Source organism: Catharus ustulatus, chromosome 6 (genome assembly GCF_009819885.2).
Source record: "Catharus ustulatus isolate bCatUst1 chromosome 6, bCatUst1.pri.v2, whole genome shotgun sequence".
NCBI classification, from domain to species: Eukaryota; Metazoa; Chordata; class Aves; order Passeriformes; family Turdidae; genus Catharus; species Catharus ustulatus.
Window position 1 is genome coordinate 36699889 of NC_046226.1, and position 27998 is coordinate 36727886.

Genomic DNA, 27998 nt, shown 5'->3' on the forward strand with positions numbered 1-27998 from the left:
GGGAGGGAATAGCAATCTGAGGATAAATTTACAGCTGGTTCACCCTTTGCTTGGCTGCAGCTACTGTGAGTCACGCTGTGGACCTGAGCAGAGAGTGTGTGGACCAGCCCCACCTTGCCAACTGTGACCTGATCCTGCAGGCCCAACTCTGTGGTAATGAGTACTATTCCAGCTTCTGCTGCGCCAGCTGCGCTCATCACCGCCCCCAGGGCAGCCCTGCGCACCCCCGTGGGTGACAGCCACCACCAAGGTGACCAATGACAAGACTGTTCTTTTACTGCATGGGACAGTTCTAGGAACTCTGCCCTGCTGGAAAGCTCAAGAGGGTGAATTGAACAGCATGTAGTGAGTGTAAATGCTCAAAGGCGGGAGACCACTGCCCTCAGGTTTATTGTAAACTCCTTTTCCCCTGTAAGTCTTGCTGTACCTAATCCATCTCTTAGGAGTAGCTGCTGTCATTCACGGAAACCAGATGGATAGTAGGGTTGTAAGGATGATGTGACTAAAGAAGGCAGATGACCAGCATCAAAGAGGGAGAGACCAATTCTTCATATAAGCAAAAGTGCTCTTAAACACATAATCTCTGAAGTGTTTGAAGATGGGCCTGCACCATTCCAACCAAAGCACTAATGAGCCATGAACATTTGTTCCTCCAATGAGCATTGCTGAACAAGTGCTCCTGGGGAGCACTTTCCATCTAAATGCAAAGGACTCTGGCAGTGAGAAACAGCTTGATGCATATGAAATTAATGTTCAGGTCCTAGGAGATTACTGGCTCTCAGGATGAAGCTGTAATGTCATGTTACTGTAGCTGTTTTATTCCAGCAGACCTTAGACAAATTTCTAATAGGGTCAGTTTGGTTTCTGCTTGGCTGCAGTCAGCTTTGGAGTGAAATGCAGAAGCAATGCTTCACAGAAAGCTTAAGACAAAATAGAAAACTACTTTTAGCCCTTCCTGAATGCTCTAGGGGTAGTTTAGATGAATATACCAACACTGTTTTGAGATGCTGCAGTTTAAATAGCACTCATTCTAGGAAGGCTCAGCAGGTAATCTTTTTCCCCGAACCAGAACTGTGCTGTTCTGACGTTGTGCTGAGTTTGGGCAGGGGATAATAATAAACACATAGAAATACAAGTGTAAGGGCATTTCACTTGCAGAATAAACCTCCCAAGGATGTGCTCTAGTCTCAGTTAAATCTAGGAAAGCCTGACTCTGCATCTCAGGGCTGATGCCTGCTGCTATGGGCTAACAAGTTAGGACTTCTAGACGCAGAGCAGCTGTAGTTGAAAAGCATCCTTCGTTTCAAGACCAACACGGAGTGGCAGCAAGCATGCATCTGGGACTCTGAAAATCTCAGACATTAGGGGTGGGGAGGTGAGATTGTATTATGATTGTATCATGTTAAACCAGGAAAAGCCCTTAGGTATCTTAAGTATCTCAAAATGGAATTACTTTTTGAGCAAAAGGATTCTTCTATAGCCTCCACACTACTGTTCTACCCTAGCATCAGCCCTGACAGTCCCCTTCTTCCTCATTCTAGATTTGAATGGGTAGATCATATAGATCATAATTATTAGCAACATTAACCATGTATTATTTGCGTAGATGTAGCTATAAACTGGTGTGTAAGATGTTGATAATTTGTTGGGGGGATGGAGGATTGGGTTATTTTATTTTTGTCTTTTACATGTGTTCCTTTAAGGCTTTTAAGAATTGCAGCTAATTCAGGACTGTGCTCACACCACTCTCCTCTTCAGTCCTGACTCAGGACCCATCAGGCAACAGCAAAACATAGGTGCAAATTGCCAGGGTTGACAGCCTAGAGCTGGTTTGTACTCTAAACCCAGTAAATCAGTTCACATGGACCTAAAAATAAGAATCACTGACCTAGTGACTACACTCTCATCAGCACAGGTATGGTTCAGGACTGGACACACTGCTCTAGGATGTGAACAAATGGCAAAGTCTACAAGCAATCCAGGAGAGACAGGTGACAGTCACAGCTATTTGGGGCTGGTCCTTCTGATAGATTCTGTTTGCTAGGAAAGACAAAAATACTTACTTTGCATTTAAGACCCTTTAATTTAATTAGGGAAAATTTCCTCTGCTGGAATACACGGCAGGCATTACAGTATAAGGTTTGAAGTGGAATTCATTGGATATTTAAGAACAATGAGATGGTCCTGAAAATATCCACTTGTGTTTGTATATATTTTTCCATCTAACATCTCAGACCAGCACCTTTTTCTGTGTGTATGTGTTTAGGATATTCTACCATTTTAGTATATTATATGATTTATGCCTTGTGAGACCAGGGACTAATCAGACTCTGTAAATTTCAGTCATTTTGAAGCCCCCTCTGTTCCGTATGTAGTCAGGGTCTGCTCAGGAGTATGATTAGAAATGAACTGTGGAAGTATCAGACCCTTCTGTCCCAGAGTAAGTAGCCAGTTCTGTAAAATCCCTTTCTAAGATGTCAGAGGTTCTATTTTTAGAATATTTAAATATTCTGTGTAGTCAGCTGTCATTTAAACTCTATGGTTATATAAGATAGGGCCAGGAAATGTTTCTCCAGACTCCTGAGGGCTCTAACAGTGCCTGCTGATGGGCAGGACAACACTGGAAGTGCTCTGGCTAGTGGAGAGTTTATGCTGACCTCCTTTCAGCTGCACAAGCATAGCAGTAAGGGTGGGACTGACAGACATGCAGCTCCCTGCTGTAAATCCATGCCATCAAGTTAACTAAAGCATCTTTGCATTTTGTCTGACAAGATCAGCTTCTCCCTCTCTGTAGTACCACTTAATCACCTACTCAAGGTTTACTGTTTTATGTGAGAATCAAGATGTTCCTTTTCTTCCCTAAACAATGGGTTGTAGAAAGTGCTTACCTCCAGGGCAGGAGAAGGGTGTAACTATACTGGGGTATTTTCAGCTTCATCTTAGGGCCCTTATTGTGAAAGATATATAACTAACTGCTTTCTTTCCTACTAAAAATGTCTATGAATACTTGTTTGCTTTTTGAAAGCTGGAAAAAGCATCGACACCAACTCGATTCTCATGGAGAGTGTTTGCATTACTATTCATACCACACTGAACACAGGTAAGAATCTGTAATGTCAGAAGTTATCGTTTTCTAGACTGTGAGACTCGCCTGGAAACAGAACTGCTGGCAAGCACAAATCCAGGGCCAACAAAGGGAGCGTTTCTTCCTCTTCAGGTTATGGAGTCTGACTTTTTCCTTGTGTTTAAACTGACGTGGTGCTCATAAGAATGTAGTAAGAACCAGTCACACTAACAGGGTAGATATTAGCTCACTGGAAGAACAGAAAAGAGGTGAAAATACATCACCATCTCATCATATGGCTCTTTTAATAGTAGGGGAAAGAAAGAGTTTTCCTTTTTTCCGTTACTGAATGTTGCTGTCCTTGTCTTTGTTTCTTTGTAAATATTCAGTGATAAAAAATCCTGTCCTGCAAACCCAGAATCTGATGTAAAGCTTTTCAGTAAAGGCCTCTATTTTAGAGCTTTAAGTGTTTATGCGTCACAAGCATAATTTGAAATTCAGTTTTAAAGTTCAATGCACCATAACAGATTGTATAAAATGAGAGGTATTAAGATATTATTCTTAAACTGCTAGGTTGGCAAGCAGTGCTCCTCCACATTCACCTTACAAGGCAGAAGACACCCAGAAGGGCAAATGCTGAAAACTGAAGCAGGGTGCGAAATAAATCTCTTATAGACAGTGCTTCTACCACCAACATTTATTTCTGTTAAAGCAGATTATAAATCATCAGTACAAATATATATAACTTACATTTGCTTGTAAGGCCAAAGTTTAAAAGTAAAGTTAAAATGAGATGGTTTTCACAAGTCACCAGAGGCAGAACCTGGACCAGCTGCAGCCTTAACCACAAGGTTTCACAAATCAGTGGGAAAAAATAAAACCAAAGTTAAAAACCTCTAAGAACTATTGACAGACAAACATAAAATGGTTTCCCAGGCAGCCCCAGGATGTAGATATGATGACAGTAAGTTGTCACAGTAGTGTTAGAACCAATAGATTAAGACAAAGAAACTGCAGCAATATATGAAAGGAAAAAAATCCATACTATATAGAATATGTAGACTGATTCCAATAAAAAACAGTAAATTCTCCCCATGGTTTTCAAACCATGACAATACTGTTCTTTGATTTTCTTTATTTAAAACTACGATATAATGACTTATTGGTTGTGATTGTTGTTGCAATATGCTACTTACAATGAACAGATACAAGAACAAGCTAGAGCCCCTTTTTCCACCCCCCCAATATTACTTACTATAAGAATCAGCGATAAATCAATCTTATGTACAATTTCTTACATCCAACCCCCTTGTTTTTTAACCTTTGGCAAGATTACTTACAACTCATACAGCTTTTAATATCCAACTATTTAAAATATTCTAAATGCATAAAAATAAAGATTTTGGCTTTACTTTATTCTTTACATATAATATTCACTTTGTTACTCAAAATGGAAGCTCAACTTTTTCCACAAACCTAGCTTTTGCTAAGGTGACAACATCCCACCCATATCCACCCCCCCACCCTACCCAATTCTTCCCTGAGGGGGAACATCCAGGGCTTGCAGGGCATCAGGAGGACACAGGTACAAACATCTGCCTTCCTTTCTGTGAGATGATTGATGTTTCTGCAGAACAGGCTTTGGGACTGGGTGCCTTTCTTTGCTCCGTTTGACTTCCAGCTTTCCAAGAGGAGGGAATGCAGACTGGGGTGGCTCCAGGGTTCCTTTTAAGAACTGCACATTAAATTCTCTGTGTGTTTCCATCCTCCCCATAACTGCTTCCTCTTTCTAACCCATTTTAGTTTGAAGGGACCTTTGGGATTATCAAAGCAAACTGATCAGAAACAGTCCCCTCTGCTCCCTTTATCCCTCTATCCTAATGTACAATTAACTGCCCCCCCCAGGACCGCTTAAAGTTTGATCTCAAATGTCTTCTGTAGGTCACTGGAGAAGGGGTTGGTGGGGGAGGGGTTGGTGCGCTGCTTGGCCTTGCCCTCCAGAGCTGCCCACTGCGCCTCAAAGGGGTCGACCTGCGGGGCGGGCGCGGGCGGCTGCGAATGCTTGTCCTCGGCAGCCCACTTGCCCCCCTCCACGCCGTTGAAGGCGGCGGAGCCGTTGTGCTGCGCGGGCGGGTGGAAGAAGGGGCTGGCAGTGGCGCTGCTGCTGCTGCTGTCGTACTGAGGGACCGGCTGCTGCTTCACCAGGCTCGGGGACTGGTGTGGGTGGGCCGCTGGAGTGTGGCTGGCAGTACCAAAGACGTTGGCCACCATCTGGGAAGGTGTGATCCCAACCACGGGGACACTTGGGGCTGCATAGGTCATCCCATTTGCTACAGCATAGGGCTGAGCTGGAATAAACGCTGGCTGCATGGGCGGTACCACGCCCACCGGCACAGGCTGAGGCGCAATGAAGGTGCTGACTGGGAAGGCTGGTGCTGGCTGGGAGGCAGGAGCTGCTGGAGGAGGCTGGAGCAGTGGCTGTGGGGCTGGGGCTGAGGTTGGCTGCTGTTGGGCTCTGACAGTCTTTGAGACCTCTTCCAACCAGCGGTCTGCCTCTGAGGGAGTACGTCTGTGGTTTCCTTGGAAGAGACTTGGTGAGGCTGCACCTGAGGAGGTGCTGCTCCATTCGGTGCCTGGGAAGGAAAGCATGGGCAAGTCACTAATATTTCCATGCCTCATCCTTTTATTGGTTAGAAAGACTGGAGGGTATACAGAGGAACACACAGGCCTCCTCCTGCCATGACTGAAAGATGCTCCCACCACTGGAAGCATCTTTATGCATCCACTGTACTGTTCTGTTCTAGGAAGACATTCGTCAATATGAGGTAGGTAAGAGCTTCTTCACTAAAGTGCAGATTTATGGGGTTTTTTTCTTCATAGCAGACATCTAAGACATTAGGGTATGCAGGAAAGTTTGCTGCCTGCACTCATAACTTGGTGGCAATGATCTAGTCCATAATCACTAATCCTCCTAACTGGGGAGTGTCAGTTTCTGAATGCACAGCTCAGGACTGGTGGACTTGGAACACAAAGGTTGAAGAAACTGTTTTAAAGACGAAGTCTGGTACTCTTACAAGGCCAAGCAGAACCTACTATTTCACTAGCAAAGTTTCTCTCATGGAGTGGCACTTACACCATGAAATGAAGTAACTCAGATTGCAGCCTTCTAGCACAAGTGCCCACATGGGTGACAGTCATTTCACCTTACACAGTGCAGATAAGGCCTGGAGGGACAGACTAAACTTACTAAACAGAAGAAATGAGCCTTTAAGCAATCAACTTAATCCTTCCTTATGTACATTAGTGAAAAGAATACACAAAAATTGTTTTGGGTACACACAGATTCTTCCTCTTTTATACACACAAACTGACATACAACTTCATTACTTCCTTTTTAAGCACTGATTTTATAAAATGCTGCCAAAATAAGAATCAGTCGAGATTATAGACCTAGAACCAGCAAGTTCATCACTTCCCTCCATCCACTCGTGCAAAACACTACTACTTCCGGCTTTTGTTCCTGTTCCTTCCACTTGCCATTAAGTGGCACTGACAATTGTCTCAGGGGCTCAATTATGCTTCTGATCCAAGTTCTTATAGCAATGCACCGGATCTACTTCCAGTCTTACCAGTGACCATGGCTGCAGCTCCAGTATTAGCAGCAGGAGCATGAGCCCAAGGATTGGTTTCACGAACTGGCATAGCTGTGGACACTACTGCAGCTTGGGATGGTTTAGCAGCAAGCACACAGAAGGCAGAGGCAGTGCCATTAACTAAAATGGGAGCAGACAACATCAGTGCAATTAATTCATGCAAGGCATGCACGTGACTGGAGTATTAGTGGGCCGGGTCATACCTATCAACATACAACACTTTTAGACACTTCCACATGACAGGAGGTTGTGTAATTAGCCAAACTGAACTGACAGTCAACAAAGGTAGTAAATTTCATTTCACCAAGCCAACACTTGTTATGAGAATCATGGGATGGTGGATTTTGATGTCCTTTAGGAGGCCTTGAGTTCTGATAATTGACTGAAGTTAAATTTGTTGTTTCTATAAGGAAGAGATATTGCTCACCTGTAGTTATTGTACAGTTAATTTTAGATTCAAAAGAAGAACACTTTGTAGATACAAAGTAACAATAACTACATTTAACAAGGAAAGGTTATTTTTTTCACACAACTCCTTAATGGCAGCTATGGGTTCTATAGCTGGCATTTTTCCACACCTTATCTAAGAATTTGTGAAAAAAACAGTAATCATGGTGGCACAAAATCCCTTCCCTTAGGAAATTTGGTTCCTATGACACACTCCTAAGCAGTTCAGGAGGCAGATTGATAAAATAGCCATTACTTTAAAGCCAGTCCCTTTTATAGGTAACTATCGTGTGGTAGGTGTATGAACTTATTGTTAAAACAAAACCACAGAAAAATTAAAAAGACAAGATGAATAAAGCAGGATGCATTCACCCAAAATACTGGTAACAGGACTTGCACAAGAAATTAGACCATGTGTTACTGGAAAGCAACATTATGTGCATTCAAGCCTCATCCAGCACCCAAAGAAATCACAAACCTTGAAAGGCAGGAGACTGTGGTGCAACTACTGTCACTGGTTTTGTCATGGGGGCCGAAGAGAAAGGATCTTCTGATGGTGTGCTGAAAGCACTGGTGATCTGAGAGCACAGGGCACTAATGCTGTCTGTTTCCCCTTCTACCTCTGGGACTAAAATGTAAACAGAATTCATTAAATTGAAAGTTTAAAGGATACAGAAACAATTTATAACTACCAATGTGAAATGGAAATATAATTAGTTCCCTTATGTCCTACATGTTCTTGCTAGTGATTTTCATGACAGGGTTTTTTTTTTTTTTACATTACTGTTGAAGACCTGGCCTGAAATAGAACACCACATTAATGTATTTTGTGATTAAGTCAAGAAGGCAAGGAAATCGCTGTTCCAGATTTAAAGGATGCAAGTATCAGAAAATAAAAAGAGTTTTCTACAGTTTTCTAAGAAGAGATTCAAATCTTTCAGTATTAAAGTGCTAAATTTATCAAGAGTTTGGCTCTAAGATTTGGCATTCTGTGAAATGAAAATACTTATGATAGATTTAAGTGTTCCAACAACATACTTGTACAGTAACTAGATGAACTTTAAATGTACTGACAGCAATGCACAGTGGCAAGTTCAGTCTAGAGTTGGTGCTGATTGCTCCAGTTCAGTGGTAGCTGAAATCCCCAGTTCCTGTGCTAGAATCATAAAAGCAAAAGCTGAAGGCTCACATAAAATGGATGCTCAGTTTTAAATGAAGCATCAGTATCATGGATAATGTAACATCTGGAGTAAAGCTGCCAGCTTACCAGATGTTCTCATTATTACTAATGGCCGTGTTCTCCAAAAGTACCAATCATCAGTCCGTCATTGCACAGAACTGACATGAACAGGCATAATCAAGCACAAAATAGTGTAAGAAACATAAAATGTCTGCACACAACATGCACCAGATCTAAAACCCAGGGGGAGGCATGCCCAAAAATTGATTCTTTGAGGGATATTCCAATGCAGTGCATGCAGTGGGACAGGAAGCAGCACTGGCACTGGTATATATGGGAACATGCATCAGAAATGTTCTCAATCGTGAAAATTTGAGATTGTGGTGGGCTCAGTGACTATCACTACTGAGTGCACTATTACTGCAAAACTGATTGGCTCAGTGCTGGTCATAAAGCACAGGTCACTAAACAAGGATTATGAAAGAAGTTAGACTAAGTACTTTTGTTGGGTTTGCCGTTGCCACAGTAATTTTTACTTCAAAGCTTAGAACCCTAAAACAGCTCTGCTGCTGGTACAACAGAGTACAGCTGGCCTGAAGGATAACACCTAGCTAAGGGAACTCAAGGACATTATGCAAGGTAATGAGCACCCCAGGAGTTTATGCTAGCATGATTCTTAGAAAACCCCATCATGTGAAAACTGTACCACATAATACTGATACAGCCAGCTGTACCACCTAAACAGGTAGGTTCGCTTAATACAACATGAAAGCAATTCATTGCTCTCAGAAAGAATTCAGACAGGCAGAAGGACAGACTGCAGAAGAACATCACACAATCCCAAGATAAGTGGTTAAGGCCTTGAAGGGATTTGTGTCTCAGGATGCCCTGACAGTAAGTGGAAGAACTGGTTCAGTGACTCAGAGGGAAGAGCCAAAACCTACTAATTCACCAACACCCATTCCTGGAACACTTCAAGCTATGCTCCAGTACTTCAGATAGCAATTAGAACTGTTTTCTGCATGAGAACCCCACATTTGAAATTCTTGCCTATTCCCAAAGCAGAAATTTTCTGATATGGTGATGTTTGTTCATGATAAATGATCAACATGAGGCAGGAAGAAGGATTTAGAAAGTAAGGAGTTACTTGAAGCCACAGAGAAAGAAAGGAGGGACAATTTAAGGCAACGTTTCACTGGAATCATTTGGTTTTACCTGAGTTTTTCATGGGGAAATCAGTCTTCCTTTGCACTGTTGAAGGCAGCTCATTTATTCGCAAAGACAACTGGCGTTTAAAAGGAGACATCTTTTGGCTGAGGGCGGGGAAGCCCCTGAAAGACCCTTGCCTGGCAAGCTGTTCTATAGGGGCGTGCCGCCGAGGGATAGCATGGGGGTTGCTCATTTCTTTATCCAGAGAAGCAGCAACTTCAGCAGTAGGAGAGGTTGGAGAGCCAGAAGAGGGGGCAGTATTGTTTGGTGCAGCACCTGGTGCTACTGTTTTCACTTCTGTTTCAACTGCTGGAGGAAACAGGGTGAGGTTAGAAGAGTAAAGCAAAATTTGCATAACTAGTACTATTGCAAATGAGTTTCTAATAGCACAGCAGAAACACAATTTCTGTATACCTTCATTGTCTTCACCATATTACCTGACATACCCAAGCCCCACAGCTCCCTAAGGCAAGCTACTTCCTAAAAAGGATTGCCTTACATATGTATTCTTTCCAGCTGCTCCTGAGACCCCAGCTCTAGAAATACTTGAAACTATGTTTTAGACTGAAAAATATATTGTGTATTTAAGACCTTTACTTTGCCTCACACAGAACCATGGACAAATATTTACTACCAACTGTATTAAGTGACTTAGGGCAGCACAGCTTAGCAGCAGCAGAGAACACAACACAGCTCCAGGACCCTCTTTTAAAAGCCACCCTCTCAGCCCTGCAGAATCAGCAGCTGCAGCCAAACACACAAGCTTTAGCAGGCCAAAGGTAGCAGCAGCACTTAAAAGGCTGGGCTGCAGCTTCCAGCTGCTCCAGGAAATCCATTACAGGTAGAGGGAAATGTGCTGCAAGGCAGATCCAGCCTCTGAACTGACAGGCCTTGCTAACACCAGACACAGTTGCAAGGAGCTCCTGTCTCACTTCTGTACTGAATTTAGCTGCAATGTTACTACTCAATCATGAGTTAGTTGCAGTGGAAACTCCTCTGACTTAAAGTCAGCTGCTTCATTTTGCAGGACTTTGCATAGCACCACAATGCTCCTGTCAGACAGGCCTAGTGGCAGAAATGTAGGATTAAGATTTGTTTAAATCATGACACTTATGATTAGAATTGCAATGGGGAGATTTTTCCACCTCTTGGAAAACTCTTTCTCACTCACAAATGAACTGGCTTTGGGGAACAAATACAACTCATTAGCACAGGACAAAAAAGAAATCTCACTGTCCTGGCAAAACTCATTTTACCTATACTGTTTCCCAAATATTTTAGAAAAAGCAATGACTTTTTTTTTTTTTGACACATCAGCAGAATAACCAAAAGTCTGGTAAAGAGAGGAGTCAGACTAGAGATTTCTGAGGAGCTGAAATGGTAGGAGGAACTAATTACGTTGTCTTGCAAGCTTCAATACCCATGAGCTGCAGCTGCTCATTCAAGTGAAACTTTTCTAATCAGTCTTTCTTGAAAAGGATTTCACACACCTTCATTGAGTCAAGACTTTGACTCATGCCCTCAAGTAACAAAGGCCTTGTGTTTAAGCTTCATTTAGCACATTCTAAAACTAACGTATGGAAACAAGCAGATGGATGATGAAAACGAAGATTAAAGTTTTGCAATCAAGGGGTAGCATAAAACTTGCTGTGGAATCCTATGAAACAAAAGTCTGACTTCACTGTGAAGCAGGTTATAAACAGTATTTATAACACTTTTTTTTGTTAGTTGTAGAACGCCAGGCTTTGTAATAAAACTTCAGTAAGAAGTTCTACTTTCACTTAATTTCAGAACATGTTATCTCCTCTCAAATCAGTTAGTCACTAATTTTCAATGCAATTAATAGTCAGTCAAGCACCTGTGTGTTTTATGGGGAGGGAGTGGTTATTCTGGATTTTTTTTTTTAAAGTACTCTGTGATTGATCTGTTCTTCTCTCACAGAGTATAGCTCTATATATACACTCTGTAACCTGCCTTAAAAATCAAAATAAAAATACATTATTTTCTAAGAAAAATGCACATAATTTTTGGTTCATTTACCCCAAGCATTAGACTACATAAATATTACTTTGTGTCTGGCAAGCATGTTGTATTTTTTTAACAAATTTCTAATAAAGCCTTTTAGTATGGTACCTACAGTGTTCTCTGTCATAAAGCAACCTGACAAAACAAAGCAGAAGCAGATTTCACATATGAAGCCACATGCACCCTTCTAGAAGACGTGGGAAAATGCTGAGTGAATTCAGGAGCATTTTTCATCTTGTGAACTGACAAGGGTCTGGGAATATGATTTGAACACAGTAAGGTTCAAGAGAGGGAATGCTTGTAAGGACATTAAGCTTCAATCCTCACAGAGGCCTCGGTGCTGGTTCCGCTCGCTGCAGATGATTGTTTAAATTGCATCTCGTACCTTTAGCATCCGGCATCTGTCTCATAATTTCCTCTCTCTCTGCTTGTTCAGTAGCTGTAGTGACCCTGAATGACCCCTCTCTAGTGAATGTGGTTCTGCTGGCATCAAAGGTGGCAGTCACTCCACACTCCTTCTCTCGCTTCTGCTTTCGCTCCAGGCACGCTGCAAATGCACAGCCCACGGCGTGACTCAACCTTTCCCCCTGCACAAGACAACATTGCATCACACAGTGGCTGAACAGAAACATACACGTGCTTCAAGCATCACAAACTGATAACCTGCCTTTACAAGACAAATCTAATTAAGGCATTAAAGAAAACTGTTTTAATTGTATTTCAGCCTTAAACCTGGTACATCAAAGCTCCCGGCTACTAATGCACAAGCCATGTTCAAGAAGGCCACCCAGGAATGAATGAGATTGTTGGATGATCTGTTTAGTTCAACTGCTACTAAGATGCCAGTGCGATAACGTGCCTGCACCGATCCCTTGCCTCTAGATACATCTGTGCACAAAGAAACTCCCATGAAGCCTTCTTAAGGTGTAAGTCCCAAAGCACAGGTAAATGCTATTCTTGGAGAAAGTTTACAGAGGGCTCAGGGAGACACTGCCCTTGTGGGCACCTGTGAAAGTTAAAAGTACAGTGGTGACTACTCACACCTCTTAATGTGCCTGACCAAATACACAGGCTAGATTCAGGAGTGCCTAAAGAAAAGCACTTCCATTATTCACCAGATCAAAAGAATCCACTATCCAATAATTGTTAAAAGGAAATTCAAGTCGGAGGAAATCCAGCAACCCAGCTGATAGAGCTGCTACAGTTGAATCAGAGGCACTATTGCTACCTACCAGTAGCTCAACTCATCAATCATAATCAGTAAGTGAATTGACCTGTTATCCACAGATGAAAACAGAAATGTTCCAGCTCTAATGTAAGTTTTACTGGGAATTTCTGACTTCATTGTTTAAAGAAAAATGATAAATTATCAAGCATGATTGCTCTGAACATGCAGCTCTGGGGAATCACACAGTGATTCTGCACGAGGTTTCAAGCACTTTGTACAATATAGCCAGAATTCAACAAATAGCAGAGAGAAGAAAAGGTCAGATCAGGGAGTTAAATAACTTAACTAAATCTACACAGCAAGAAACTGATTTTAAACCTACTGAAAACATTTTTGTTACTCTGAAGCAAGTAGAATGCTAATTTAATTCAGTTTAGCTCCATCTCTTAACATTCAGATGAATTTTCATTCAAGATAACACTCACATACAAGACGCTGCATTCATAACCAGTCTGTATTTACTCACTATGATTTTATCCTGGAAAAACTGTCATTGCTGGTTCAATTTTTGGCAGTAAACATTTTCAGATGACAAATTTTTCTGTCTATTCTTAGAAGAGTAGCTCCCTTCTGCTGGAGATTATCTGAGGCTGACTGCACTCCTTTTACACACAGGCTGAGCAGCATTTCTCTCCATAAGACGGCACCACAGAGGGATGGCAAATATTTCAGATACAGGGAATTAGAATTGAAATAATTTTCAAGAACTAAGTAATATCTCAGCTGGAGTCAAAACGCACTGCACTATTCCAGGTACTCACATTTTCTGCCCTTTACCTCTAGCTGAGAGCTGGGAGAGCTGGTCACACACCATACTCACCGTGTCCTTGACAGCCATAAAGCAGTGGCAGATCCAGCGTCTCGTTGTGCCATCGCGGCAGATGTATGAGAACGCCCGGTCAAAGTTCCTGTCTGGTGCGCAGAAGGAAACCTTCTCTATTGTCTGATCAACTATAAGATCCTAGAGGGAAAAAATCCCCCCCACAATAAAAGAAATGTGAGAAAATACAGCCAAACACTTGAACAAGTCATTTTCAGGAGTAACCGCACAAAAATGAGTTATACTAAAAAGGGGACAATCTGATGTGGCTGTAATTATCTGTCATCAGTCGTCATTCAGAATCTGTTCCCAGCACGAAACAAAAAGAAGAGATGACATTCTCCACCACCCATCTTTGGGAGGGGTGTGCCAAGGCACCACTTAAGAATTTAGGGACTCTGTGAATTCCTATGGTCTCTCCTCTAGACTATGAAAGCATGCATTATTTTATTTTTACAGCAGTTCATAGTCTTGCAACCAGAAAAATTTCACTGTGGTTAAAACACAATACTGAAACTTAGGGGAGAGATCTGCAAGTGTGAAAAGGTCTTGCAGCTGCTACACAAAGAGCAAAACTCAACTCCCAGTCAGCTAAGCAGGGATGCAAGAGAAAAGCACCAGCAGCAATGGTAGCATCAAATGCTCCCTATTTAATCCCAGAGATGGGAGAAATGTTTCTAAAAAGGAGATAGTACAGTTTAAGATTATGCCATCCTCATTAAAAATTAATTTCTTAATATTTTTTTCCAAATTATTTCATTTTGTTGGTGGCTAGTACTTGGCACTTCTGCTGATGTATTCAACCACCAGGAGGCAATAGCTTATTTTCTTTTTAAATCCTATACTTTTAATTACCTTCAGAGTCTGCACAACTTATTAAAATTCAATTTGAAAATATTACATATATGCAGCAACATTTCTAAAAATAATACATGCATTATTACTTTTACATGAGGCAATCAGTAGACTGAATTCATTCATTTCAGTATGTTTGTACTAGAAAGTGAATTATTGAGAGATAGGAACTTTAGCCCTGATGAACCATACCAGTACAGCAGCCCCGGAGAAGTCTAACCACAAACAGATATTTGACAAGCAGTTGTACTCCAGAGGGATATGAATTACCTCTGCCTGTCAGTTTGGGCTTGGAGAAATCATCTTTTAGGCTATAAGTGTCAATTGATATGAACATAAAACAAACTATTTCGGAGTGACAAGAGTTAAAACTGCTCTCATAGCCATGCCATCTTTTAAAATTCTAGTGCACTTGTGGTGGTAAGCCTAAAGCTCTTATTGCTAAATGCCTACACCTACATAAAGCCAAGAATCATTTGCTCTTACTTGGACACATGTGCCTTGGTGGCACACCATATTCTAATTCATAACAAAAAATTGTAATTCCACAATAAAAAAACCTGTAAAACAATCTAGAATCAATGCCACAAATATATTAGCTTTCTACTGTAGACCAACATCTTTGATATTAAAGACTATTGAATTTGATATATGCAGTTAATATTTAGTTTGAGTCTGAAGCTACAATCTCCCTATTTAATTTACTCTTCATTGCATTTTTGGAAGCTCTTGTACATTCAGATCCATTCTAGGATTTGGATGCACTGAAAATTACATTGATTAATATATATGTGTGAGTTTACCTATGCATTACTATTGCAACCTTTTGCAGTGGTGCAGAACAAAGTCCAAAGACTCTTCAAGTTCGCTGCCAACAGAACTTATAAGGAAAACAAATGCTTGTTGCAGTAAATGCAACAAAAAAATATTCCAAGCTTGTGCTACATTTTACAGAATGTGTCTTGAGAGTAGTGGGGAATTAACTTGGAAAAAAATTAGCAGGTGTACATATGTTTACAAAACAAGAAATTATTAAACTAAACTACTCACTTCAGTCCTCCTTTCAAACAGCAACATTTGTGGTAACATAAAGATTGGTGTCCATTTAAAGGTGTAACACATACATTATAATACAGAGATTTAAAGCTTTTGCCCAGAGAAGTCTAACCTTTGTTTTCTCATCGACAACTCTGAGTCCATCCGCCGAAACCCACAGGACTGCTTTGACGGCTTTCTTCCCAGACTTTCAAGAAAAGAAAAAAAAGAGGAAGAAAAACAAAACAAAACAGTTTTACGCCAACAGCCAATTGCCTCCCGCTTCCCCTCTTCAAGAACTATAACATTAAGTGTAGATGAAGTCCATGGTCAGTAGGGTGCCCAAAGCTCAATCCAAGTTGCAAAACATTAAGAGAACCAAGCCAAAGCCAGTATTTCAGAAATAGCACGTCGTGGGGATGGGGAGAGGGCACAGGACAGGTGAGGCAGAAATAAGGTGTACATCCACTGACAGTAAAGAATTCAAGACTGACCAAGTGGGTGAAGAATTCCACTAGAGTCAGAAGACACTCATTCATAAGGAGTTACACCACAGGTAGCTTCTTCAGTACAAGTTTAAATATAGGAAAATTCTTACCTGATATTTCCACCAGCCCTACCCTCTGCCCCAATAGTCCTATGGCAGAATCATGGCATCACCTTAAACCAGTGTTAAAAGCACCCCAAAATCATCAGTTACTGTGTAGCTTATTAAGCTCATAAGCTTAATGCTAAGATTAATCACTCAAATATGTTTCACTAATTTATTAAGACCTAAATGTCTTATCTTGGGAGAGAGGTATAAAAATAGGATTTCTTAACCCTTTGGAGTATATCTGGAAAAAGCAGTGGTGTGTGGCAGGCGGACGCAGTGCAGAGCGGTCTGGCTTTCATCCAAAACCTGACTGTGGGAACTTTCAGCTACCCCAAGCTGAGGCTAAGTAAAAGTGGGGAACACAGGAAGGCCTCAGGAGTCATTTAAACTATAGATTCTTTCCAAGCTGTTTACTTTTCAAGGGAAAGTTACAGAAAACAGTATAAACACAATATCCTTCTGAAGTTGACTGACTGAAAAGAAAATAGGTCAACGTAATTTTGCTGGTTGTTACAGAGAACTACTACTACTAGAAAAGTAATACCTTTTCTTTTAGTATGTCACTTTAATTCACAATCCCCCTACTTCAGCCAGTTATTAAAATACTCTCTTAATGTGTTTTGAAGCACTGGGTTTACATAGTTTGTAGCTGCTAATGGCACCCACCAGAAGCTGCTGCAGGGTGTGAAGAAAGCAACAACAGGCAAAAGACGAAGGGGTTTCAGCTAGTAGCTTCAAACTAGAATTACAACTATTTTACAATTTTTTAAATAGTTTATTGCAGATGTATATATATACTTTATACTCTTACAGCAAGTAAAGGAACAAGAATACATTCTGGCATAAGCTACTGCATGTTCCAAGTCTGCAACACTGATTTTAACACTGTAAGAATGAAGTATCTCGGAGTGAAAAGTCTCCAATTACATCACATTGGTTTCATTCTCAGGGAAAGCAGCAAGCGTGAAGAAAAAGGTGCTGGCAGAACTTCTGTTTGTTTTTTGGGGAGGAACTATCTGTCCTGATTTCGGAAGCAGCAATGACACCCTGAGCATTTTCAAAAAGCTTGGTGAGAACAGAGAATGGCACTGACTTGCACAGAAGAGCATTTAAAGAAAAAAAAAAGAGAGAAAATAAGCACAGCATGAAAGCAAGCTATAGAGAAGTGCTTGCAGAAGCAAGTTTCTAAATGACCATCCAGCCTGTTGGATCCCCCGAGAATGTTTAATTTAGATTCTGGAATGCCTAATGGAAAGAGTGCAATTCACAACAGAATATTCACTTACATTTACCATCATGTGTGTTAGAAAATATTGCAGCATATAAAAGTCACTTCTAATACTTTGTTATAAAAGGTAGTATCAATATCCATGAAATATAGCCTGTATTTTCAATGCTCAGCTATCTTCCACAGCCTGAAAGTCTCTATTAATTCCAAAACAAATGGTCTGTCTCCTTGAACTGTTTTAAAAAGAGTATCGGTTGTTTATTAGCCATAACTTTTAAAAATCTTTATTTCAAGCAAATACTAACAATGAAGAGAAGATAATGCCTGCAGGTAACAGTTTGGTTTAGACTGCCATCATTAGATACATATCTTTCCCCAGCAAACAACTAAAACCTTGTCCCTACAGAAACTGTGAACAGTTCCTGAAGTTTGCATTACCAAGTTTAACTGAGCTGGGTACTTCATAAAGCAATGTTGATCTTCAGCAGAGCTGCTCCTCACTTGCTATTTTACCAAATGAGGATTTACAAATAGCTAACACAGGAACTTCATGTTTCTCAGAATAAAACAAAAAGGCTGAAGAGCTTCCTAAGCCTTCTTTTCCCACTGAAACATTAGGTTCCACGTGCAAGATAACCAAAGACGGGTTTGCTACACTAAGAGAAAAAGAAAACTCACTTAAATCATCCAATTTCTTCTTCTATATTTATAGTGGATGCAGTGCTTTGAAAGAGTTTATCCTTACAGTCTATACCCCAAACCCACTGCTATTACTGCTGGACAATGAATGATTTTTACATTTACTGAATTTTCAGCTTATCTGTGCCTGGCAGTGATGTATAAAGGAACATATTCCTCCAATTCAGTTTCTATTGGATATACAAATCAAAGTACTACTCCATTATGGGCAGGATATTGCCAAGTAAACTGTGATTACAGAGTAGACAGGAGCATTTGCACTATTGGCACATACTGGACAAAGATCAGACCAGCTGCAAGATACCACACAGGAAGTCAACTCCAATACAGGATTGCAGCTTGTGTAACAAATGCTGGGAGGTACAGGCAACTCCACACAGAAATACTTAAAGCAAGCAGCCAATATCCACTGGAACAGGATGCTCTGAAATGTTGCTACCAAGGAACGCATCTAGATATCCAGATCAGTAGCTTGTCTTCATATTCTAGAGCTTTTAGATGACATCACTGCCTGAGAACAGCCACATGTGGCATCGACTCCCAGGAGCCTGATTTGTCAGTACTGAGTCAGCAGCGATAGAAACATCACTGCTCAGCACTTCTGGGGAAGTCAGTTATCTGCTCCAGCATGAGATTCATTATCTGGACTCATTTCAGAGTCCTCAGATGCCTCCAGGAGGGCAGGTGGGCACTTATCCTCACACAACGAGGCCGGAGGACAAAGCAGGTCCATGCAGGTCAGGCATGACAGAAAACTCACTGTAAACTGGCAGTGCCCTAGCGATGGGCATCCACCAAACAAAAAGTAGCTGCTTTGATACCCTGCCATATTGTAAGGTGGACAACAAAGTATTAAAGATGCCAGAACAGAAGTTGCCCAGTAATGCCTTTTTAAAATACTTTTACTTTGTTTCTGTTTTTTCTGCCTGCTATATTTTATTCTGTCCTACGACTTGGACACAGCTTTAAGATGTGCCTGGAGCCTGAGGTATATATAAAGAAAATGTTTCATTTCAGACTCTGTATAAAACGTTGTGTGATGAGAAATACACTCACTCTGTGGAGGTAAAACATTACAAAGATCACCAAATTTGTACTACTACTCATCACAACAGAAAAGTTTCAGTTTTAAAAGGAGCTGCCTAAAAACACAGTTTATTTGATAACCACAAAAGCCTAACCTGGAGCTATCAACAGATATCTCATTTTTATTTAAAGCTGAAAAAAGCATTTTCAATACTAATCACTTGAACATTTCCAGACACAAATCCATCATATTTGCCTTTTACAAGGAGAAAAATAAGGACAGGGAAAGCAGCAAACATGTCTAGACTGACTTTCTGAAAGCTGCTGATGTGTTTTAAATAGCTCTACAGTTTGGAATATTATATTAATCCCAATGCAAGGCATCTGGGGAGAAATTATAGATAAGACAGCCAAAAGATACTAGAGTTATTAGTATTTCTCAATTATTAATAAGAGAACAGCTGTCCCTTTTCCTGCAGATTTCCCTAGATGTGGGCTCCTGTTGTAGGCCAAAGCTGTAATAAAGACACTGCCCCATTGGTACTGTGGGGATATCTAAACACTGTGGATTTAAGCGGTTTCAGTACTAATTAATGAAATTCACAAACTGAAGTAGAAGTAGGTCCTTCTTTGTCAAAATATTGTAATACAAGAGAAAGGAAATATAAAATGTTGTGGTGGAGTACCAGTACTTCATTAAATACCAACCAAGATGTAATAGGGAAGATGGCATATTTAATAATTCAAAAAGTCAAAGAAAGACTTTTACCTAAGTAATGCCTTTCCTTTTACATCTTTGTTTCTTATATACCCTACTCTAAGTTAGAAATGACAAGTAGAGAAAAAACTAACATATCTAATCAGGCTGAGGTGGGAGGCTGTCTTGTTTCCAATTTAGCACTTTGGGTCTGGTCTTTCTAGATTCCAACTCCAAGATTTGATTTTTACACAAAACTGTTCTCATTAATCTGACAGATCTGCCACCTTCTGTACTTTAGCCCCTCACCATCACTACACTTTGGATGTGTGCTTTCCCAGATCATAGCAAGAAACTAGAATTGGAAAAACAGATGTCCCCGTGTGACATGCATCACTGAGTGAATGGCGAAAAAGGATCAGCTGCAAAAACCTTACTTACTCCCCAAGAAAAGTCAAAACCAATCCATGACCAGAGAATAATCTCCTTCAAAAGACTTCAGCATGTATGAACGTTACAAACCTGTTAGTTTCTATTTAAGTAAAGTTTAATTTTGTAACAAGATACTTCAGAAGCTGTTATCTTATAATAACTCCATCTGGATTTAAATATTTTACAGGAATTCTAAACACAGAGGTAGGAAACAGATGAGAGGTAAAAGAGAGAGTGGTCTTTCTACCTTGCAGAAATGTAGGCAGCAGGAATAAAACCACCCAGCCACCAGTGCAGCACATTCTTAAAAAGGACAAAGAGTTGCTTCCCTTCTTATCTAAGACATTTTCCTTGCAAAAACAGGACCAATGATAGAAACTGGTGATTGAGTTGAAATTAGGAAAACATAGCAGGCAAATGCCTGATCTCATCTTAACATACCTTTGAATTGGGACTGCGCTCAAAAAAGGAAGGTTTAAGAGATGGCTCACTGCTTTCTCCCAGTGCTAGCATTTGGGGATCAACTCATGCTGCCAGGCAGCTGAGCATGAAGCGTTTACACAGCACAGACCTCAACTGTTCTGTAGGTATTTGCTCAGGTGATGTAGGTAGGCACAAGTTTAAGGGTTAAAAAAGAATTTTTTTTTTCCCCAGGAACACAAATCACTTCAGAACACTGGATTTCTGATACAGTCTACAAGTTTCTGTTTCAGGTCACTTTTGAAACCACATTCTTTGATCAAAATATTTCCAAGTCTGTTTTAAAAGCAAATATTCTGAAACGGATTAAGGAACTTTCAACACCCTGATTTTACAGCAGTGCTATACCAGGGATGTAACTCCTTATAGTGCAAGCACAAACAAGGCATTAAACTTACTTTTCCAAAGAAGCCTTTGAAGAACTTCCTTTCCTGGAGGAACAGGGGGGACAAGTCGAGCGCTATTACTGTAGGTAGCTAAAATGTCCCAGGGTTTTCAAACCAACAAGCACACACAAGAATAGGGTTTGGAGGGAAAGGAAGGGGGTTTTAGAGTTATCCATGAGAAGGTGCGACAGGCAAATGTGAAAATAATCCTATGAAAATGCAGATCAAAGGGCACACACACAATTCTAATAAGCTACTGCCCTGAAATTGGTGGAAAGAAGAAAACCTCAGCCCCAATTTCATGCAAAGTGGTTACTTTATTTTCACTCTCCCTTGTTTAGTCCCTTTTGGTTAGGTTATAAACCAAACTTGGCAGCAGACATGGTGGTTAAACAAGTAAAATACCGTACAGGCTCTTGTGAAATACAAAGTTCTGACTCCAGAATTGCAGTCTAGTTTGCTCTGTATTGATCACTCTTCCCCAAAGCTCATGTTCTGTATGTTGGAGAAGCATGTATGGTTGACATAAAGCGGGGGTAAGTACTGCAGCATTTTATTCCATTTGTTTGTTGCTCTGGCTTACGTGCTACTCTTATGCTTCACATCTTACATGGTGTTCTCTGAAGAGCAAGGGATTTCACGGTAACCTTGTGGTAATACTCAAATACAAATTAGACCTCTTCACTTTCTCTAAAGCCTTCCAAGGCTTTATGCAATATATACAAATACTAGTTATTCATTCTACAACTCCGAATTGATAGGTTGAACAGCCTTTAAAATCAGCTCAGGCAGGCAGAGACAGTTAGGCAAGTGCAAAGATACCAAAGGCTGAACTACAATTTCCTAAATTTCTTCAGGAAAGCAATTATACCGATTGCCCAATCCACATTAAGAAAAAGCCAGCACACAATTTTAAGCATATTTGCATGCAGTTTAGTTTACTAGCTTTATTTTGTTACCAGACTGTGGAAAGTAAACTAGATGAGAGGAGACTTCACCAGGCCTGATGCTCTGTGAGCACAGCCACATGCTGCTCCGCGTGTGCGGGAAGCCAAGCGAAGCACAGAGCTGTTCCTGCCGTCTTTCCAAATTACTTCTCTTGTAAGAAAGCTCTGGCATAGCAGTAATGAGGAGGGGGAGAATTGCAGAAGAGACAGGGAGTGTCTCTGTGACAGCCCCTGACCCCACACTTACACTGTGCAATTCCAACCTGTTCATCACTGATAGTACTATATTAAAAGTATTGCCACAAAGATCCTGAGGCAGTGTCTGAAGAACTGATTGATAAACAAGGTTATATTTTAATCAAAGCTATGGTTCTGATGCAAGGCAACAAAAGCCAGGAAACATCAAGTTAAGGAGGGAGTATCCACCTCAACTTTGTGTTTCCCAGCCCTGCTGGTGTGTCCCCCTGTGCTCAATGTCCTTCCACAGAGTGTTTTACCAAGTACCTGTAACATACTTACATCAACTCAGACACTGTATAAAGAACATCTCCAAGCTCAGTCAGTTGAAAAGCTTAAGCACTTTTGGAGGCAGGAACAGTTATGTATTTGGACAGGATATGCTGAACACTAGGAGGGGAACTAATGGATTAATCACAATGTAGTGTACATAATGAGAAGGGGTTGGATGCTGCTGCCAAGTTGAGCAATGACTATTGCATTACACTAAATAATAGCTTTTTAAAGACAGCAAAAGCTAAAGAGATTCACCAGAAGCTACCTCATTTTTAGGTGATGGTTAATTTTACTCTCAGAAAAATGCTTGTTAAACAAGATTATTTTTTAGAAAAACTAGGCAAGGTTAATGGAAAAGGCATCATGCAAAATGGGTTTTAAACAACACTATGTTAATGTAGTTTAGAAATAACTAATGCATTTTTAAAAAATATTAAGTTATGTCTCTTTACCTGCTAAAACAAGAACATATATTAAAACAAATGCATAATTTAAAACAAAAAGTGGCAAGTTAGAAACCAATACTACAAGCTAAAGCTGATTTAAAATCAAAACATGACATGAGAGAGTACACTTTTGTCTTTACATGATGTTCCCACACCTGAGTCAAATACACTTAACAAGGCCCTTAAAGTTACTTTCCAGTTGGCACTAAATATTTTAAATTCAGTGAAACAGTTCTGAAGAAATAATTTAGAGCTTCATGTCCTATAAGAATCATATCAGATGTTAAATGTTTAAAAAGTTAGCAATATATCTCCACTAAGGGAATCATGTAAGCTACATTGGTAATATTCCATTAAAGAAAAAGGTAAGTTTTGTTGATAATGTAAGCCCACATTAATAATAGACTAATAGCTGAATATGAGGGTTTTTGATCTGTTAATGAGACTGTGATGCTGCTTTTTCAGACAGAAAATTACAGTATTATTGGTGTGCAGTTTCAGAGCTATAAAACTGTAACAACAGAGTACAGTGGGGACAAGGGATTCTTGAGTTAAAAGTGGCTTCTTGTACTCAGTTGTCAGTTAAGCAATGTCTGAATAAAATGCTCACCTATCACTTGTTTGCAAGTTCTACAAGTTGCAGCCCTCAAAAACAATTACACCCATTAAAGGAGCAGGTAATAAAAAATCCCTGAAAGGTTATTTCCCACAATAAAGAGACTGAGATATTTGTTTGCATCTTTTCTTTCAAAAAGCAAAGCAGTAATTAAACTATTCCTAAAGTGAAGATTAACACTGTTCTATATTATCCTTCGCAAATCCCACAAAATCTTTTAAAATCCAGCAGTCAGTCCTATAAAAGAACATTCTTCAGTTCCCCAAATTAATTGCCAACTGTTGTACAGCAAGAATTAAGAAGTAAAAATATATCTATTGGAATAAGAAAAGACAGACAGAACTTAATTTTTGGAAGCTACAGGATACAAATATTTCAATAATTCTAATTTTTATTGACTGGATTTATAAAACCTACACTTTACCTTCAGAGAACAAAGTTTAAAATAGCCCACATACACTTCAATGTCATTTAAGCGCATTAAAAGTGAAGTCCAATTTCCCTTAAGCTAGTCTTTCAGTTTGAGCATGTCAAACTTGTAATTCTTTCAAAACCAAGAGAAAGCCCATCAAAATAACTAAGTAATGTGAAAGCAAGGGACTACCAGAAGAATGAACTATTTTCTTATCACATTCCTCACAGGTTGAAATACCATCCAGCGTTTGGTTTCTGCTAAATTAAGAGTGTCTTGTACAGAACAGAGATTTTGGTAATGGTGATGTCCTAAAGAAATGCCCCTGGTTTAAAACCCACAAGCTGGGGGTGAGGGGCAGGGCTTGAATTGCAGTGAGCAGCTCCAAATGGACCTTGGATCTGATAGAGTCTAGCAACTAAAGCACACAAAGTAATTTCAGTAATCTGAATCTTCCTCTTGGGGCACAAAGAGAATTTCACCTCTATTTCTCAACTTCCAACTCTGACAAAGGAGACAAACAGCAATTGTAAGAGATGCACATTTGTATCTGGTGTACACATAGACATCACACAGTAGAAAAAAATCAAAATTATCTGAAGAAAAATGTTAATTTAAGAGAATGGGTAAATTCATGCCATCCACAATTTGGAATAATGACATAACATGGATTAGGGAAATTTAACTATTTACTTTCAGGAAATGCTGACTAACTGTAAAAGTTAGACATCCAAGTCTGATGTTTGAATCAATAATTCATGTGATCAAGAATCACAATCCTAGAAATCCAGATTCCAAAAGAAACTGGGTGCTATGCTTTTACTATGTCTCATGAATTACAAGCTTAGCTACACTTAGCTGGCTCATGAACTTGTAAGATTTTCATAAACTGGAGAACAGCTACTTCACAGCATAGCACCCCAGGGAAGAGAATGAAAGAAGTTGCACAAAGTAGATACTGCAGTGCTATTTGGTGTGCTAACAGAAAAGTATTCCGAGAGAATAAAAATCAGAAAGAGACAAAAATGGATACAATTGATTATGCGGTCAGTACTTGCACTTTTAGGTACATAAACTAAATCCACAGAACAAAGAAACTCATTTATATTTTGTGTGGCCCTTTTTAATAAAAATCAATCACTAATCACTGTGGACTGAATGGGAACAGATGGGATGCAGCTTTAACAGGTTACTATACATTAGCTGAGAAAGAAAAGAATGAAAGGACTTGATTTTAATCAGAGCACTAAACCAATTCACAAACTTTACAGCACAACAGAAGGCAGAAAAGATAACCTATAATCCTTTGCTGTGTGCTAGGAAGAAGGGAAAAACTGATTTAGATGGAAACCATTTGAGCTCTCAGGTGAGGAAAGAAAAGGGATGTCCAGTGGTACACATTTTAAATCAGGGAAAGTGCAGTAGAAGGGTTTGATTGGACTCGATGGATTTTGTTGAGCTGCAAGGATACAAGGGTTTCTTCCACTGAATGTATACTGAAGAATATATACAGATAAAACATACAAGAGAAGTGATGACAAGGACTGCAGTTCCCTATCTCTATTAGAAACTCAAGTTTTTCATGTCTTTTCTCCTGCTCTTTTCAATGATGTTAAAGCCTCAGTTCCTTGACAGACTGATCGCTGCCTTTCTGGAGTTTGTTATTTCCGCAGGATTTTGTGGTATTATACTGCAGGAAAGAGATGACAAGACCTCTTCAAATGAGCCACAGAAATACAAAGAGCTTTGAACGAGTGCCATTTACAGGAGCAAACGTTCACAGAAGCCAAACTAAGAGCAGCCCACTTCATGACATATCAGAATTAGGCAGCCTTCAGGCCACTTTGAGCAGATGCAAGCCAGATTATTTCATGCATGACTACAATGCTGCAGCGCATTAGAAAAAAAAAGCATCCTAAAACAAGTAATATTTTGTATAATAATGGTGAATTAAGTCACTATTAAAGTGGCAGGCAACAGAGGGAAAGAGAGAGAGGGGGAGAAGAAAAGAGAGAGAGGGAGAAGCTGTTAAAAAACAATGGTTGAAGTCCCATGTGGGTACCAACTTAGCCTGAAAGGTCACAGAATTTTTACACATTTGTTTTGCAAATAGTTTCTGCAAGCAGAAAGAGCAATTGTAACTCTCCCTCTCATCATCAGATTAGCACATCCCCCCAAGAGCAGCAGTGCTCTCAAACTGGCCAACTGTTCTCCTAGCATGGGTCAAAAGTTCAGTCTTTAGCTGGAGCCCTGCTCCAAACAGACCTTTCCCAGTAATGCTCACAGCCCCAAAGCCAATGTTTTAATTCAACAAATATACATACAGATTTCAGCCTCTTCACAGCATCTTCACAGATATGCATTCCTCTGGACTCGTCCACTTCCACATGTCCCAAGTACTGCAAGAAAGAGTATGGGGAGAAAAGGTTAATAGCAGCTCCTTCAACTCCCTGGGTTTTGATGAATCCAAGCTCTGAACTCATCTCAGCACAGTTGATGTGACAGATATTACCAGCATTTTGCCAGCCCTCTTTTAAACCTGCATTTGGAGGTTTCACTGTGTATATCTATAGGGGCACCAGCATCAGCAGAAAAGTGTAATACAACTGGAAATTTGGAGGGAAAGACAGATTTTCCTTACCCAGGGGAAAATATGTAATTGAAAAGTAGTGAAAACTGCTCTCCTGCTTATTCATCATGAGCTTTAGTAATTCTTTTACTAGCATGGCATGAAAACCTTACATCAACATAGAGATGATGGTGAATAAATTATTTTTGAATAATGATAAATACATTTAGTATTGAAAACCAAATTATACTACACAGTAAGATGACCAAATATTTTTGAATGGCAATGTCCAAATATGAGAAATTTGCCCACCCCCTTTTTTAAAATTGCAAACCAAAACTGTTTATCTTCACTACAACAACAGACTGTTATGTGGACACTGAGACTTTCATCATTCTTACAAAGAGGGGTTTAAAAAAACCCAAAAAAACCACCTGTTTTCCATATATTCATCTTACCAAGCATTACTTTAAAAAAACCCCTAGCAACACAACAGTGAATAGAAACATCAAGCTTCAAAGCTTTTCGATTTACAGCCCAAAATAATATTATTCTATAGAGAAACCAGTTGCAAGAAATACAACAGGAGTGTAGTGTTCAGGTTACCATGGATAGTTTTACATTCAAACTTTTAGTTTCAATTTCTCCAATCTCCCTGCCTTTTCCAATCATAGGTTTTTTTGATAGTGAAAGGAAATGTTTCCTCAGAAAAATTAATATCTTTATTCAAAGTACTTAACTCTTGAAGAAACTCTCAAAACCTTTCTGAAGTTTTGACCTATAGGTAAAAGAAACTTTCCCCAACTTATTTGCCATTTTAAGAGTTTTATGCAATTCAGCATCTAGATTCTAGGCTGGCTAGAGAGTCAATAAGTGAAAAAGTGGCTTTAAAATATCAGAAATATCCAGAATCAATGCTTGTGTCAATGGAGTTTATTAAACACAAGTTTAATAACCTATCAAGAAGTTGCACTCTATTACACACTATTCTGTTGTGAGTTATGTGAAATCTCCTAGATTTTCTTTCATTGATTAGGATACTAGACTTGGACAAAAAACCATTTCATTCACTGCACCATAACTGAAGCACCCTCAGATTAAGAGATTCAACTATATGGAGAAAATTGAGATTGTTTCAAAGATTTAATATAAATTGAGAAGTTGAGGTTTTTTCATGCAAGGCAAGATGCTCCAGAAAAGAAGGCTCTATATATTACTGAACTGCTGAAAGATTCACAATATCCTAAGTGACAGAGAGCCTTAGCACTAAATCTCACTATGTGGCATTTTTTTAAATTGAGTTAAATGTGGATGGAACAATTCTGGAAGAATTTCATTTAAATCAGCCCTCACAGCTGGAGAACAGCTTGAAAAATAAACTGCACTGAAATTAGAAGGTAAATAAAAGAGATCTGACTCTTTAGAGCTTTTTCAAA

General features: G+C 39.8%; 2 protein-coding genes across 9 annotated transcripts in view; one reads left to right on the forward strand and one right to left on the reverse strand.

Annotated features, from left to right (window-relative positions):
• Positions 1-3964, forward strand: part of PAPLN (papilin, proteoglycan like sulfated glycoprotein) — a 50044-nt gene extending 46080 nt beyond the window's left edge. Inside the window, exon 27 of the mRNA XM_033063771.2 lies at positions 61-3964. Coding sequence (XP_032919662.1) covers positions 61-236 — 176 coding nt within the window. The 3' untranslated portion in view covers positions 237-3964. The remainder of the gene's footprint in view (positions 1-60) is intronic.
• The window catches only part of NUMB (NUMB endocytic adaptor protein), a 93670-nt gene continuing 69418 nt past the window's right edge, over positions 3747-27998 (reverse strand). For 2 of the 8 annotated variants that reach the window (XM_033063773.1, XM_033063774.2), the window contains exons 3-10: positions 26318-26392; positions 21072-21149; positions 15650-15724; positions 13627-13767; positions 11964-12165; positions 9560-9862; positions 7643-7792; positions 3747-5697 (exon numbers count right to left, since the gene is read on the reverse strand). In XM_033063773.1, the coding sequence (XP_032919664.1) occupies positions 4976-5697; positions 7643-7792; positions 9560-9862; positions 11964-12165; positions 13627-13767; positions 15650-15724; positions 21072-21149; positions 26318-26392 (1746 nt within the window). In that variant the 3' untranslated portion in view covers positions 3747-4975. Of the gene's footprint in view, positions 5698-6693; positions 6838-7642; positions 7793-9559; positions 9863-11963; positions 12166-13626; positions 13768-15649; positions 15725-21071; positions 21150-26317; positions 26393-27998 lie in introns of all 8 variants that reach the window. The other 6 variants (XM_033063780.1, XM_033063776.1, XM_033063775.1 and 3 more) reach the window with 6 other exon arrangements.